Consider the following 18,004-nt stretch of genomic DNA (forward strand, 5'->3'; position numbering starts at 1 on the left):
AAGGTTCCACGGGGAAAAAAATGCTGACAGTGCATGGTGAGGCATGTGTAATTCTAATTAATTGCGAAATGCCGATTCCTTGGTATAGGGCTACGTAACATGCTAATTTTATATATTATTGTATTACTAGTTACTATATTTTCTAATATAAGGGAACATTGTGATAGTTATGTCGAAAAGTTCTTTCTTAAATATTATAACATTTCAAAGGAAACCTAGGGAATTCCACAACGAATTGTCGTCTTTCCTAGGAATATGATCTATTTATTTAATTCATATTGTATAAGGTAACAACACTAGGCAACTGCAACATAGGTTAAAGCTAGGGAGCTGATGAGCAAAATATGGCTCGTGGCAGACTTTTTTAATAGCGATATTTATATTACGATAAGAAACATTGAGGACCACGTCTGCCATCATGGTAGTGCTGTGTTGTAATTGACAACCCCTTAAAAATGTTTAAAAGAAGGTTTACTATATCATTTGTCTGCCTTTAAGGGTGATCTTTAGAAACCTTTTTAAGAGTTAGAATTCATAACTTTTCAAGTTATGAATTCTAATGTGTAAAGATTTTTTACTCGAAGCGAAAATCAAATGATTAAGGGCCTGTTTCACAATGTATGGATAAAGTACCAAATAGCTATGCAACACATAAATTATTCGAAAGATAAAAGTTCCAAATAAAATACTTTGAGTATCATGACGAATAGCGCGATTTTGACAGTCGTGAAACGCAAAATAACTGTTTATCCTACCAATAAGTAATAAATAGCTTATTTGGAACTTATACGGACATTGTGAAACAGACCCTGAAGTGTTTTAAACATTTCAATAACTAATATGTTATTTTTTTAAATTGTAGAACAATATTTAGGTGAACTTTTAAAACTCTGTAATAAAATTTTAATGCCATCTATCTAAAAAGCAGAGAGTTTCAATTAAAATAATGTCATATTAGTTTCATAATTACTAAATAGATGGCGCCAGTAAAGTCTAATTTAGCGCATTAATACGATATTTTGAATTAGTTTAGGTTTGTGCTGATAGATGTCAGTAAAACAAAATATGTTTAGTAAACATTTATTTACATTAAAATCTTAATCGTAAGAATAAATTGCACCACCACATAAAGTTACTCCAACGGATATAATTAATAAGTTTTTGAGTAATCTTAGTCTGAAACAAAGTTACAAAATATAATTATATGAATTAAATAATCTAGAATAATCTAGAGAGATAGAGAGAGCAATAAATAAGTGTGAAGATACAAAAATGTGTTTGTACTTGGTAATGCTAGTAGATGTCATATATACATTATATTATTTTTTAAATTTGAAAACTTTTGCCTGATGTAAAATTGTACATTTATTTCATAGTAATTTGTAATTGAAAAAAGTAATTGATTTTAGATTATTCATTATTACAAAATTATAGTATTTTACCATTTCATTTGGTAATTATTTCGTTGTTTTAATTAAATATTTCTAATTGCCTACCTCGTGTGCACATGCGGTTGATTCCACGACACCATACTGTCTATGAATGCTGGCAAAATAAACACCACCAACCCCATGAAGAAATTTCCCAGCTGAAACCAAAATGGACATTAGAAATTATTAACTGGAATTGACCTTAGATTACAAAATTTACTGAATGTGGCACCAGCTGCCCACTGAAGAATTTCCGAACCTATTCGACTTAGGGTCCTTCAAGAAAATAGCGTACCAATTTTTAAAAGCCCGGCAGCGCGTTTGCGAGCCTTCTGGCAATGTCAGTGTCCATGGGTCACTAAACATCAAATGAGCCTCCTGTAATATAAAAAAAAATTTATTACATCATGTCTACTTACGAAACTCATCCATTTGCTAAGATTCGGGAAGGCGATTGCAAGACATGATAGTAGCATGACATGGGCAGCTCTGAATATACGTTCCCAAATATTCTTTCGCCTGGAAGTTAGACAAAAGATGGAAAGCTGAAGGAAAAATTTGAGTAAACAAGAATACATTTAAAGTAATCTGTAATAATTAATTCACTTTAAATTGTGATTTGGCCAGGCTTAGTTTTTCCAAGTATTATGAGAATGTGCTACAGTAAAAAAATTCAAGATGGCACTATCATGGATCTTTCTGCTTGACCTATCTCAATAAACAAATCTATTTCGTCTTTTATTTTACAGTGTCCCCAGGAGCGTCCTTGAAGATGCGTATAAGATTATATTATTATTGATTATATTATATATATTCCTATTCATAAAAGTACTAGTGTCAAATACAGAGGCGGATCTATTTAACCGCTTTGTGGGCCCAGGAACCCGTGAAACAATAAAAAAAATATCTGAAATTTTAAAATATATTACATTATTTTCCAAACCCTGTGATCGATCAACTCATTTGCAATTCGCGACTATCGAACAAAACGGAGAATTCCCCGTCACCTGTTTTCGGTTGGCGTGCTTTTTTGTGTGGACTACCCTGGACCACTACGTATACTACTAAGTGCTTTTTCCAAGTTCATTTACTCTCAAACTGACACAAGAGTACTTATTATTTATAGTTTTCATTACTATTGAGACTACGCAACATTGAATTAGTCCGACGGTTAATAATACCACATACTATGGGGTCATTTAAGTGGCCGTTGTACAGAAACCTCCAGACAGGCATGCCCTCCAATATGCCACATCTATTGTGGTCTAACGTCTGCCTAGTTCTATATAAAAAAATACTTCGAACTAGACCGTTCAGTTCTTAACTTATCCGAACTTTCGAAGATTTACACTGTTCTGTAACCATTTGTAATGTATACTCACAGATAATATAAAAATTACCGTAATTAAATGAATACAAACCTTTTACATTTCCTACCAATGTAGTGCCATATGACTCTGAAGGGTACCCAGAAATGTACGGCGAATGTGACCGCGAGAGATGCGGTGAGCAGAAACTGCATGATAATTGGTATACTGCAAAACAGTTTATAATGGGCCAGATGCTACGCTCCAATGGGGACCCAAATTGTACGGTAATTAGTTGAACTACTGTAGTTTACACAATGCAATTGCAGCGTATGGATTCACAGTCACTCATTATTCAAGGCAACTTTTTTTTATACCAGCGACAACGTAAATTGCCAGACACGTAATCATTGATTCTAGTTTCTCACATCAATCAAAACTATACAAAATATTAATTTTGTATCGCGCAGCCCGGACATACATCGAACACTGTTTTAGCCTGGACTTATTAAGACTATCGGGGAATATGCTTAATGTATTAGAAAATCTATAGCGTTAAAGTCCCTGTATCATGAGCAAATCCCACATACATACATCCACATACACCTACTTGTACGATCATATCAGCTAACAAACAACGCAGTAGCGTAGTTACCTTGGGTGGCATCCGCAATAAATCAATAAATTTTAATGAAAAGAACATGGATCATTAATTTATTAAAAAATCGCGAGAGCGGGACGGGGAATCCCGCACGACAGCGTCAGGCTGTTTTGCGAGAATCCCCGCTACATAAGACTGAGCTAGTGCTAATGGAGGAATCCCTGGTATTTCATCTCTGGCTAAATGTGTAGTATTATTGTTTTTGGTATATATGTCGATATGATGCTGTTATAACGAATTTGTTATTGGATAAATAATCTTATATTATGATTCATCATAGCGCGTGTCTATGCTTGCAATCAGAATGCGCCTTGTATTTTAACGATGTGACTCATAAGGTAATGTGACTTCTTTGTAAAATTCTACCTTTTAAGACGTACGTAAAATGTTTGTACCATATTCTTACAAATAAACCATTTATATTATTAAGCCGTTGTTTTGCCTTACATTTTATATCTGCAAATTTATTGTGACCACCCCAAAAAGTTTGGTTTACAGCAAAGTTGGTATAAATTGTATAATTTCCTTTCGTGAGGAAAACGGAATTGTATTAATAATAACTTTGAGAAAGTAATCACAGCTTCAAACTGTAAAACAATAGATTTGATAAAATTATAGATTTTATTTTGAACCACTGTTTGAGGGATATATACTATGCAAATGAAAATAATGTTTTAATAATAACTAATATTATAAAATAATCCTTTGGTTCAGTGGTTATCAGTGGCGAAGAGTCCATACAAGCCGATTCCCACCGGGTTACCTTTCAAAAATCAGTTCCATATTCATACAAAAGTATTTACATTCTATTTCATTAACAAAGTATTATTAATTAAATGCCTGCGCGATTTACAATAGCAATAGTAATTCTTAGCAATACCCTAAGTATCACATTTCATTTTATAGTCGTAAATTAATCAGCGCGTCAATTTTTCGTACCTAAATTACATTAAAGGTAACTCGACGAATTACAGCTTATCTCGGCCAACGTTTTACTATGAGGCGAAAAGAGACAGAGCGTGTCAAACCATCTCTTTCTAATGCTCGCTAACTGTACGTAAAATTTAAAGAAAGATAAGGCTGATCGCGACCGGCTTGCAGTTCTCTCCTCTCCTCTATTAGAAAGAGACAAAGAAATTATTGTTATTGAACCACGGCACGGGAGAAAGAAAACACGACAAAATTAAAAAGAATTAGCGTTATAATGAAATCCTTCGCAAGTCATATTCTTTTTATTTTGGCATATTTTCGCGTTCCATTTCGTTTGGTTGAAAATAGATTATTTTTAGTACGTGACATGTGTTCCTATACCACTGGTGCGTGATAATTTCGTTTGTTATATTTTAATATTTGTGTTATTTAAACTGTGACTGATTCTGTAAGGTAATTTAATCGCAGATTTGGTTAAATACTGTGGATTTTGTTTGTTATTATGGCTTTAATTCATATAGAGTGCTGTTCAACAGACTACCTGCTTACAAAAGAAACTTCATTTTCAAAACTAAGTTATGCATACAAGAAGCATGTTATTCAGTTAGGTCGAGCAATCCCACACATGATTATTGATTGCAAAAGGCGAGATGGATTTTTTAAACATTTTCACGCGTCGTTATATGATAAATATACATGGATGACAGGCAGTTGCAAACTGAACAAAATGTTCTGTCATCCGTGTTTGTTATTTTCTGATTCGAAATGTGTTTGGAGCAGTACGGGTTTTACGGATATTAATAATTTGTCTAACTCAGCCAAAAAACACATTCAGACTGAAAAACTGTTTATTTTTTTGGACCGGCTTCCCTTTGCCAAAATTTCACCCTTCGCCACTGGTGGTTATTAATGGCTATTAATTTTGAAATGTGTGGTTCATTACTTTATTCAATAACTATAACCTGTAGAAAGTTGTTAAATATTATTATTCGCGACAAAGCGATTAAATTTTCATCGCCATATATACGTGTTGCCTGTTACTAGGAATGGTTCAGTTATTATTATATTATTATTATTACTAGAAATTCCCTATCACTTTAGTATTTTTTTTAATTGATACATTATGAGTACGATATTACAAAAGTTTGTAAAGTTATCCAAAAAGCGAGTTTTTCAAAATTAGAACACAATCTCACTTCTCTGGAGGCATATGTATAGTGATGGGCGTCCGACACTGTTCTCCCCATGCCCAGTACCCGAAGAACCCTACCATAGCCACTAGGGGTACTACAATCGCCGTCCCTGTGAAACGTGAAATCACATTTGAGTATTTATATATATATATACCTATAATATATAAAGTTAAAGTACCTGGATGACCGAGCCTTGCGAGTTGACCGAGTATTTTTTTTTATAAATTGTATTTAAGTACGAATTACATACTAATAAAATGATGAAATATGAATAATATTTTTCGATGTTACAAAAAAGTAAAAGAGTAAGTTTATATTTTAGTTGATAAAACACGAATAAAATAACATTTTCTAGAAATGATTCCTAGCTAGATCGATTTATCGCCCCCGAAACGCCCCGTATACTAAATTTCATGAAAATCGTTGGAGCCGATTCCGAGATTCCAATTATATATATATATATATACAATAAATGATCGTTTAAAGATATAAGATATCATAATATATTGAATCAAGGTTTATTAAAAAAAGTATAACTTATAGTATACAAATACTTAAATTAAGAATTAGTTTACATTTTTAATTAACACGACTTTTACATGTAATTAATTAAATGTCGAAAATTATGTTATAAAGACGAGATATTTTAGGAAACGAATAAACTTAAATACTGAACTGATTTAACAAATTCTTTCAGCATTTCAAAGCTACATTCGTCCTAAGTAAAATACGACATATTTATTTCAAAAATATTTTTAAAACTGTCTAGCTTTGTAAGAGTGTCTACGAGTGAAGACTTCCAATAAACCCAACCGTTCATAGCTATAAAAAAAAATTCATTCACTAATTGATTATCAATATCATATCCACTTCACTCCAATTCAAGCTTCAACTAGTGCTTACCACATTGTAACACAACGTTGAAGTATTGCGGTCGTCTCATATTATTCTCAATTGGTAACGATACACCGATGCCGTCAATGCTATAAATGCAGACACCGCAGAAACGTAGGAAGCCATGTACGCTCTTCCATGCAGGAACGTTGCCTAGCGACGCAGCCACAGATAGGCTGTAGTACATACTTGTGATAACGCATGTACCTGTAAGCAAAACCTTATGCAAGAACAATATTAGATAAAACGATTCCCGTCTCTAATGTCTTGGGTTCATACTTTGGGTTGGTGCTCTTACTTTGTTTGTACTTTGGGTTGGTGCTCGACAACTCGTGTCAGGCACAAAAAGCTCATTTACATATAAGAAAACTTGTTCAAACAGATAATGAGCCATTCTTCACTTCCAATATCCGATACTGTTTATACAGTTGTCGACATCAGCGCTACGGATATTTAGATACCACATCGAACTTGCACAGAAAACTCAGAAAACTCAACTCTGAGGTTGTCTCCACCTTTCTGTCTATATGCGCATTTAACTCTTGCTCGTACGGAGAAGGAAAACATCGGCATAGATGACCCAAAAAGTCGACGGCACGTGTTAGACACGCTGATCATCTATTTGTTCTTTTTTTTATAGAACAGGGGGCAAACGGACAGGAGGCTCACCTATGTTAACTGATACCGCCCCCCATCCAATGTCAGAGGGCTCGCGAGTGCGTTGTCGGTCTTTTAAGAATTGGTACGCCATTTGAAAAAAAGAAAAACATTCAGAAATCTTAAGCCCAGACCCAGGAAATTTTTAGCTCCACTGGTTGTTTTTAACCGATTTATTTTTACCTATAAACAGGTCCGCAACAAGAGAAAAGGGTGCCAAGTACTTCAAACTTCGTATCAAGCAGAGCAGTATTAGAGGTATTGTTATTATTATTATGTATGTGCTTATATCCAAATTCCAATCTTTCGCCGTCTGTGATATGATCTCCAAAACCTTAAAAATAAAGGCTTATTTCGTTGATTCTAGTATAACCAATTAAGTCCGATTTATTCATTTTACTTCAAGATAGTTGAGCATTCTGTATCAACCTATTAATTATTTTTTCATCTTTATTAAGTACCTAACATGCTTATATATATATATATTTTTTTTTTAAGCGCCCGCTTGGAGGCTGATCTGATATGAAGTGATACCGCCGATATTAACTTGTACACTCTTTTCGAATTGGTTCGGAAATACTTCAGTGGGCAGCTGGTTCCATATAATCGTGATGCGCGGCTAAAACTGCATAAAATGCTCAGTTGTGAAACGACAGACGTCAGGGTAGTATAGGTGAAATTTCTTATTCTGACTCAACGTCTGATGAAGAAGCTTAGCTGCAGGTATTAATCCGAACAACTCATCAGAAGCCCTAGCCGTCATAGCTAGTCATTAGTAATTTTATAGCGAGTCCCACACTCTGTGCGGAAATGCATTCCCCTCAATAAAAAATAAAATAAAAAAGGGGTTTAAAAATAACAATACAGTCATAGTAGAGCAATTTCAAACTTTGGTTGAACTGTGTAAAAAAATGATATATATTAGGTGGCTTAGCAGAACTTAGCCTGTATTAATAGTTTTTTTCACAGCCTCAATTATCATATTACAGACAATTTCAATTCTCAATTTAGTACCAAAAAGGTATGACTTTTAGTGGGCATTCCTTTCTATTTCTGTAGTAATACTAGTTTGTATGATATTGATTAAGTATTAGGATATCGGCCCTACTCAATTAATAACAATATTTTTCTATCTTTATTATGTATGAACATCCAGCAACGCCTAGAATTAAAAATATAAGGCAAAAATTATGGCAAAGAAATATTGAGTGCTGACCTGTTTGAGAGTGTTCGCAATCATTATCTCAAATATACAGCATGTCCCATTGAACTCAATAAACAGTAACAATTCAACGAAGTACCTGCAACAATCGCAATTAATTTTTAATTAATACCAAATAACAATTAGGTCAAGTATTTTAAGAAAATATTCATTGATAAAATGTTAATTAATATTTCATGCAAAATTGTTAGAATATTTAATTTCTCAATTGTTGTACTTTAGTCTCAGAATAAATTATATTCACTATACAATGATTTATTTATTATTCATCCACGTACATTCTAATATAATCTCGCGTTCAATGGTAAACGTGAGTTTATTGCCAGTTCTTCTCTTCCGTTCGCCCATCATTTGAGAACTGGCAGTAAATATGAAATTAGAAGCATTCAGCACCGAACGCTACCTCTCCCCCCCACTAGAGCTTACCGAGAAGGTTACCGAGAAATTTGTGTATAAAGTTTAAAGTCGGCGCTGAGACACCTGCTGAGACTATATATATAGGTAGATATACTAAGATAAAATAACTCAGAGTGAGGAACTATATTTAATCTTTAAGTGCGAGACTTTATGGCCAAAACCATACTGGCATGTATAGCCATTCGTTTTATCGTCATAATAGCCCCGACTCCTTATAAACACGAGCAGAAAGTGCAGATGGTTCAATTTCTACTACACACGTTGAATAATGCACAACAGCTACACAGTTTACGAACATTCAGTAATAAAAACCATTTGTACAATTCTGATTTAGGGTTAATGAAGTCGGGTCATTTTTAATATAGATCCAGAACGCTCTTAAAATGAATTCTGGACACAAAGTTAGTTTGTTAAGTTTAAGTGTGAAGTTCTGAGAGCAAGCGGCAGAACATAATATGTATATGTCTCCTTAAAAATCCAAACCCGAGCTACAAGCTTTAAGGTTTGTATCTGTTTCATGGATTTTTTGAAGTGAAACTTCTTTAGGCGCATGAAGGTAATTCTTTTACGGATGAAACGTCACGAACATGCAGCGTTTTTATCGAATAAAAGGGAGACATCGATTGAGACCGATTGAGGAAGTGTGAGAAAGGGCGAACGTATTTATTTATTCATATTATCATTAGCAAGTACAGTGTGAATATAGATATACAAATACATGGAGTGATCATATACTGGTACATGATCTTCTATTGAGGCTTTTACCTTAGTAATAATTGATTTAAAAAGAAGTTTCACTTCTGACATGTGTACGCATGCACTTTTTTTTCTAATAGACATGTGTGTATCAGCCTTATGTGCCAGACACACGCCGTCAACACTGTCGAATATCTCATGCGTCACGTTGTTTTTCTTCACCGTGCAAGCCAGTGTTGAATGCGCACATAGATAGACCATTGGCACAGCCGGGAGTTGAACCTATGACCTCAGGTTAGAGTATTAGCTGATGCCACTTGGCTTAAATTGCTTACACTTGTTTTACTAATAATTGGTCTGCAATAATCGTTTCTCTAGAACTCAGCCTCTGCAAAGCCTATTATTAAGCCTACCAATTTCAAACAATAGCTTAATAAAAAGATCATGTGACACTCGATTAATACGTGTCATTTATATTAATCGAAAATTCTAATTAGAGTAAGCATTGCGCAACTACAAGTAAGTAAACTGGGATCACCTGCAAGCCTTACTGTGTCGCCGGAAGAATATCAATGGGCCAGTGGCGACTGCCGCCTCTGCGAGGTCTGCGTATGACAGCCTCGGCACCCGAAGGCGACCGTACATGCTCTGCGCTGATCTGATCAACATCTGAAATGTAGGTCCAATTTAATAATATTTAATTTTCGTATTGCCTATGTCTGTTAAGAACGTTGTCATATCTACAATACACTGTCCATACACGGATATAGAAAAAACACGGATCAAAAGAATTGTTAAATTTTTGCTACAATTTTATTGAATAAAAATTACAAAAAGTAATATTCATAATCACATACTATTCCATCTATCTTTTCAAAAAGAAAAATAATAGTAATTCTTAATTCCATAACAAATTTAAACGATTACTTACATATGTACAATAGGGCACAAGAAATCCAAGTATAACTGTGGCACCGAGGGAAGCCCACAGCCCTCCATACATAAAGCCTTCATGAATCCCCAACAAACCTGCGCCAAGGCAGCCTTTTACGTAATGTGCTGTTGATTCCACCAGACTGAAAACGCAGTATTCTTGAAGTTGTATAAGGATGGTTGTTTTATGTCACATGAATATTAATTATATACAGAAAATTAGATCCTATTATTTATATAATAGTGAACAGGATAGATACATTTTTGCGTTTGTTTTTTTGTTAAGACTATACGATAAATAAATAAGATGAGACGACGTAGAAGGCAAGACAAAATGATGGAGCGTTTGTTTGATTGTTATTGATCAACAGTATCTTTAGTGGGATCAGATACTATTCTGGCAATGTCAAACATTAAGAAACTGATCTGGCAGAATATTGTGTCTACATCCCGAATAATGTTTGATTATTAAAAGTATGATTAATGCGCAGTTAATTAATATACTATTATTAATCGCATGTATTAAGACAATTTATAATTACTTTGTAGCGTAAAGATTCTGTCTCTCAGCCGTAAAATCGTAATATACGGTCTCGACTCCAGGATACAGCTCGTATGCATTCCCGTACACATTACTTTCAGCTTTCTGGAGATATTCAGACAATTCCTCTTGCAACGTGCAGAGAGATGATATATTGTCAAGGTCCTCCTTAAAATAGACAACAGTAAAATGTGTCTTTAGTTTGTATGTCTTTTGAATTGTTGAGAATTTGAGAATCCATCAGAAGCAATAATAAAAATTATCCTATAATCATAGACAAAGTTTTTAAAAATAAATAATTTTTTTGGATAATGGTAGTCTGATTACAAGCAAAACTAAGTCAATAACAAAATTACGTTTAATATGAGCAAATGATTCACTCACGGATTCCACAGGCGACGCCTTGATGGCTTGAGATACATTCTGGAAGGTTTTTTTTATTATTGCTACAATGTCAATATAAAATTTTAAATACTTACAAACAACAGTCTATGTGATGGTGCGTTTCATTTAAATATATGATTCTCGACAAACCTAGTCAAAGGTACACGACACGATTCTTCATCGTACGACCAATCTATCGTTTTTTTTTATAGAACAGGGGGCTAACGGGCAGGAGGCTCACCTGATGTTAAGTGATATCGCCGCCCATGGACACTCTCAATGCCAGAGGGCTCGCAAGAGGAGCCTATTAAAAATTGGTACGCTCTTTTCTTGAAAAAAAATCTAAAAACGTTATCGTTTCGTTTACTTCGTTTTACATTCTTCACCTGAGTGTGAATGCTGACCACTGACCACATATTAGAGGAAAACTGTGTTCCATTTATTTTTATAAACATAACAATATTTAATGAACTTGTATTCTATCTAAAAATATAATTTTTAAAACTTACTGATCCAACTAGTGATATTTTGTTTGCCTTTTGGGTATCCTATGAAATAAATAAAATTACAATTTCACTAAAACTTTTATATTGTCTCAAGTACATTACATACATATTTTTGATTGCCCAAATATTTTTTTTAAATGTATACGGATCGAAAGTTTTTAATCCAAAATAAAATTACTTACATCAGGTTTCGGTTTGTTTGAATCCTGGAATATAAAATAGTCAAATTAATTTTTTTAACTGTTTTTTTTAAATTACAGTTAGTAATTATCGTTGGTTTTATATCATTTAGTTTCAAATGTTTAACTGCATTTTAACTTACGTGAGTAAATACTTACATCGTCTTTCTTCATCTCTTAACAATATCATGACATCAAGGCACAATGTTTTTATTTATATCAAATAATATATCACAAATTGTGCCATAAAATATCTTCAATTTTTATTTCATCTTGTTTATAAACATTGATAAAAATATATAAATCACATTTACTTTCAATGACATAATATGTCAAAATGTGACAACTGACAGGTTACAAATTTTATAATCTATGCGTACATAAGGAGGTTGCTACATAATATTTAAATTAGGGGTCTAGGCTCCGAATATGATTTTCCCCGTTCGGTGTCGGGAGTCTTGGCCAGTCAGGTCCTAGCGCTATAAGGCTTTTTAAGGAAATAGCAAAAAGGTTAGGTTGGACATCACAGAAGATCGAAGAGCTGGCAGCTACCTCGGTCAAAGAAATAAAGAGGGAATGCTACCAGCATCTTCGAAATTTTGCCTAAACGGACTCATTTTAATATTATACACATTTTAGCTATTTTATTATATTTTTAAGGTTTTTAATTATAGGTTCATTGTTTAGTATTTTTTTATATAATATTGAATAATATTTATTTATAAGATTTTCTGTCTTATCTATTTGCTTAAGTGTACATGTTCATTATCATAATATCTTCATATTGAAATTTGTCTATTTCGTGTTAGCCTCCAAACCAATTTTTAAAATTTTTTCTTACTTAGGCTGCAGAATTTGTGCGAAAAGAGAACCGTCATGGGATTTCTACTGATCCTCATTCTTAGGTATCTGTCCTTCACGCCATTTAGAAACTCAATTAGACCGCGTAATTATTGTACTCGATTTATATAGATTTTTCTAAACGATCATATTATGTATAATATCCGCAGAAAGAGATTATTACCGTCAAAGCAAGATAACTTTTTGATTGTAAAGTCATACATGATATACATAATAGTGTCATAATAAACAATTTTTTTTAAAATATTTTAGCTTCATAGATATATCAGAAGGCCAGAAACTCTCAATAGATCAAAGCATCAATGAATAGAATCATCAACACTGATCACAACTGCTGTAGCGATGCGCCGACTTTTGTGTGCCGCATTTGTATTCGTTAAAGAAAGTTTGTTGTCGCAAATCAATAAAAATCTTAATAAATGCAACTCTTTATTAACAGCGTCCTTTATAACACTTTTTCTCATCAGACATAACGTAACCTTTAGTGCTCCCTTGTTGAGTTTCGCAACTATCGGACTGACAAGAGTTTTGATTACATTCGTCGCCCCTACATGAATCTGATTCCTGTTTACATTCATATGTTATTTGGCATGTAAAAACACATTTAGTTTTCTTAACGCCGCTGAATTTTATTCTGCATTCGTCGGCGCAGTCATCTTTTGCGTCACAACGTAGATCGTTGGAGATACGTAGGAGACTCTTCACAATGGGTGATTGGGCATTATCTGTCGCTCGGAATTTGTTTCTGTATTTGACGGGTCTCTTTGATGGTGGTCTGGTTGACATCCTGGGTCTTCCAGTCTGTGGAGTGATTGCTATCTAAAGTATGTGAAGAAGAGATTAAGACTAGAGATTAATAAATACATAAACAATATTTTTCTTGATTAAAACCTTTTTTTAAACTTTAATATCGTGAAATAACAATTAACTTTCACCGAAACCCAATAACCTATCTAAACCCATTTTTGACCATCTGAGATAGACAATTGACGAATTTTAATAGCCATCTGTCGATACAAGCTATTCATGGTAGATCGGATCGGAGTATGTAGATAGACCTTTGTATAAAAATGACAGTTCAACTGTGCCAATATCCTATCTTAAGATTAAAATAATTAAAAAGCTATTTGATATGTTATTATATATATATTTTAATGATATTTGTACGGTTTTATTTATTTTATTTGGTTTATATTGATTATCAAATATGAGTGTAAAGAGCGAAGAGATTGAACTCTATCCGTCGCCAAAAATGGATTGTCTTCGTAGCGTTTGGTTATTGGGATATAGATAGGAGATCGGTTGACTGTCACAGTCTGACACAATCTCAGATTGTTTTCAATCTGAGACTATAAATTAATTATTGGGTTCGGGCGTTTATTGTATATAATAAATATAATAGTTAACGTACCAATTTGTGAAACTCCTGCACAACATGTCCAATTTCTCCACTGCTGGTGATCAATGGGTTTATTGCTTGGTGAGATGGTTGAGGAACTCTCTTCTTCATATAAGAGTTGTCCAGGATGACAATCAGGGGTCGGTGGCTGCTTTGGGCTTTATTATATAGCCGAGCGAGAAGGCTGTCTAAACGTCCAGAAACGGAAGGGATACTCTGAAACTATAGACGTATTGTTTATCATTAGTTTTGATTGTTTGGTAATTTATTTTTAATTCAGAAGTTATAGGTAGGATATAAGACTGCTAGGTCGTTTTTTAAATTTGTACAATTCAATCTATAGCAAGGCTAGATTGGGTAGAAGTGAGAATTTAAATACAAATATAACACCGGTCGTGATAAAATAATCAATTCTATTCTTTCCATGTTTTAAGCCCAGTCATTTATAATCATCTTTTTTTTCGGAACCTAAGATAAGCGAATCAAGCGAAAGCTAATGATAACTTATTCCATGTCTTTAAATTTGAACCTGTAGGCATCCCTACTCATCGGCAAAGAAGACAGAGGGTGTAGGCTGAGAGAAAAATCCGGCGTAAAAATCTCTCGGTACTCTTTAAAAAAAATCATCAAACAATACTTATTTTAAAACAAATATAGCAAATTAATTAGTAGTAGCCTGCCCAGCACTTATCCCAGGCCCTTTTATCAACTAGATAATCGCTAACTTTATAGTAAGCTTTTTTACACAGTTTTTCTTTAATATATTTCTTAAATTTATTAAAAGGCCTCTGGGATTTTATTAAAGAAGACTGTTTTCCTTTTCCTAAAAAATAATTACTAACTTTAGATAGTCTAGTAGGGGGAAATTGCAGCCAGCGTTTGTTCCGAGTATTAACATTGTGCGTATGTTCTACTCTTGTAAACTTATCACTATTTTTGTATACATCTATACTAATATTATAAAGAGGAAAGGTTTGATTTTTTGTTTGTTTGTATGAATTGAATAGGCTCCGAAACTACTTGGCAGATTTGAAAAATTCTTTCACTGTTGGAAAGCTACATCATTCCTGAGTGACATAGGCTATATTTCATTTTCAAAAAAAATAGGCATCCTTACTAAAATTACGATAACATTAACATTTGTTTATTATTTGATACAATTGTAACAGATGGCGCTGAGTTAAAGGTAGTTTAGTTTAGGTCCGTGTCGTGGTACCAACGTTTCACATAAGTTCTCCTACGGTTTCCCTTGATTAATTTACTACTATGTAATATAACAAAAACCTTAGCCACAGCAACGCTTGGCCGAGTCTGCTATACATAATATTTTCATAAATATATTGCGAGGAATCATAGATCATACTCATATATTATTAAAAATAAATACTAAATATACCTTTATGTATTATTGTTGAACTTGTTACAGCCAAATATGTTGTAGACATAGCAAATATACCACGTTCTACCCCTACCTAATTTGAATCAAGTCTGTGGATTTGGGCGATATGAAGTATATAGAAATTATTATAAGCGAACTATTATAGGTCTCAAATATTTTTCGATATTTTTCAAATCTTATATATTTTGTGAAAAAATAAAAGCCTTCAAAAACATACCTACCACATACATTACATACATTACATTCAGTAGGTACATTCTTCTACCGTAAAGTAGCAGATCCATGTAATATCAAGTCAGTTAATTTATAGTCTATTCTCTATGGACCTTCTTTCATAGGTTATAACGTAAATAGCTAACATAACAACATTTATAGTGCAATATAAAAATTACAATTATTTCATGTTTTAAATACATGCAGACTTACGTAAAATTACTACTAATATTACGTAATCTTTGATTATAAGCTGTTCATAATTAAGGATAATTAAGTACTGTATATACTCACCGCGATAAATAAACAAATGAAATGAAGGATCAATTTGATTTGAATAAATTTTGACATTTTACACTTCTTCCTTCGCTCGAATCTTTCGAAATGTTCTAATGAAAATATTCGCTTCCGTTGAATTAATCAAGTTAATTATAAATCTATTAAATGGACGAATTAATTTTATGATGATTGAAGTAAGTAAATTAATTAACATTTTGAGTCTATATATAATTTATATAAGATTTACAAAATAATGTATTAATTACTATCATAATGACGCTTAGTGGTACCCGCTGTGGTTTTTATACCCATCACGGGTTTCTATTGATTCGGATAGATACAGAGCCGATAGGCCGGCTCCTTGTTGTCATTTTCGCAAAAGTGATCTTATCTTCGCTAAAGATACACATAGCTCCAATATCATAGTAGACTTTGTACTTTGTATAGTAGTAATGACAGTCCAAAACGGCACTTCCAGCAGTGAACTTGCTATTGTATTAATCTCAAAAAATGATTAGGACAAATGCAGGCCACTGTCTCAAAAATAAACGTCTCTTAGTTTTTTCCGCCGTCCTTTTGCAGAGGCTGTTTCAGCGCGGTGGAATCAGTCACCCATGTAGCCTAGAATGCGTGGCTGTGGTTTCCCAACGGGCAGAAATCCTCGTAGCAGTGACGTAGAACGCACCAAATGTAAGTGCGGAAACCCACACTACAGAAAACTTGCTCACAAAAAAAGGAAGTTGAAATTTTTTGACTAATTAAATAATTTCATTCTCGATGTATATAACAAAATAATATTTTTTTTTAAATTCTATAGAAGAATTATTTTAGAACTTGGCATATCATTCGTGTGTATCAGTTGTAATTCTAGAACTCCCTTTGTGATCTGATTTATCTAAGTTTCTCTTTTTGTAATTATTTATGATGTTTTTTTTATAAAGAGGATTTAAGACTGTATTTAAAACAGCGTATAGATCCATATATGTATGTTTCGATTACCAACATTTTAAAGTAAAATAAAACAAAAAATCAGTGGCGTAAAAACTTTTTTTGGTCTAGCCTTCTGTTTCTGTATGTTTCATGATCATAGGCATGTAGGTGATCAGTCTCCTGTGAATGACACTCACCGTCAACTTTTTTTGTTCGAAGGCAAGCCGGCTTCCTCACTATGTTTTTCCTTCACCGTTGAAGCGAAGGTTAATTAGGCACATAAAAAGACAGTCGATTGGTGCAAAGCCGGGGATCCAACCTGTGATGTCAGGGATAAGAGTCTTTCACTAAAGGCCCTAAAAAATTCCCTTCATTATACTAATACACACGCAGGTTTTCATAATCGTGAGATAAATAGGTTGTTACAGGAACATTAATTACTTTTTTATGTATTCCAACTATGTAACTGAGTCATGTATCGTATACCTTCAGATTATAACACAAATTACTATCAAATAGATGAATGTATGCTTAAAAAAATATTAAAAAAACTCTGGTATCTTTAATTAATAATGGCTTTGTTATTCTTAATTTATATTAAATATATATTATCGTGATCAATGAATCATAGAACTGAGAATTTAATATAAATTTGAACTTTGTTATATTTTTTGTATAAATAGGTAAAACTGTGCTTTATGTTCATCTTTGAAAGTGTATTCCGTTTTCCGGCTTTTGTATATAACGTAATTGTTTCGATTTTGTTTAATGAGTAGTTGTAGAAATACTTTAATAAAAATAAAAATAAAATGCCAATGCTTATAAGCCGTGGTCGTCGTTGGAACTAAACAGAAGTGCGAACATTACTCGAAAAGAATTCGTAACTAATTTAATTGTATGAGGTACTTCCTACATTCACAGGTAGGAATGTAATTTCTCAAACCTAAAGGATCCTCGACCATTATAATCATTG

The 18,004-nt window shown here is 33.2% G+C and overlaps 1 protein-coding gene across 1 annotated transcript; it reads right to left on the minus strand.

The window, feature by feature from the left end:
• Positions 1 to 1,097: 1,097 nt before the first annotated feature.
• LOC111000532 (proton-coupled amino acid transporter-like protein pathetic) lies at positions 1,098 to 12,223 on the minus strand. The gene is made up of 15 exons (XM_045629598.1): positions 12,110 to 12,223; positions 11,954 to 11,977; positions 11,775 to 11,813; positions 11,266 to 11,304; positions 10,883 to 11,049; positions 10,339 to 10,483; positions 9,946 to 10,076; positions 8,289 to 8,373; positions 7,256 to 7,406; positions 6,425 to 6,622; positions 5,525 to 5,630; positions 2,852 to 2,965; positions 1,850 to 1,949; positions 1,497 to 1,588; positions 1,098 to 1,176 (listed from the first exon to the last, which is right to left on the minus strand). The coding sequence occupies exons 1-15, from the start codon at positions 12,122 to 12,124 to the stop codon at positions 1,098 to 1,100; spliced, it is 1,485 nt and encodes a 494-aa protein (XP_045485554.1). The 5' UTR covers positions 12,125 to 12,223.
• Between the last annotated feature and the right edge of the window lie 5,781 nt (positions 12,224 to 18,004).

This window comes from Pieris rapae, chromosome 9, assembly GCF_905147795.1.
Source record: "Pieris rapae chromosome 9, ilPieRapa1.1, whole genome shotgun sequence".
Taxonomy (NCBI): Eukaryota; Metazoa; Arthropoda; class Insecta; order Lepidoptera; family Pieridae; genus Pieris; species Pieris rapae.

Excerpts from the sequence above, each read along its gene's own strand:
- LOC111000532 (XM_045629598.1), bottom strand. Across the intron at positions 8,374-9,945 it reads CGACACAGTAAGGCTTGCAG|GTACTTCGTTGAATTGTTAC; the intron begins GTGATCCCAGTT and ends CGATTGTTGCAG. Across the intron at positions 5,631-6,424 it reads CAACGTTGTGTTACAATGTG|GGACGGCGATTGTAGTACCC; the intron begins GTAAGCACTAGT and ends CACGTTTCACAG.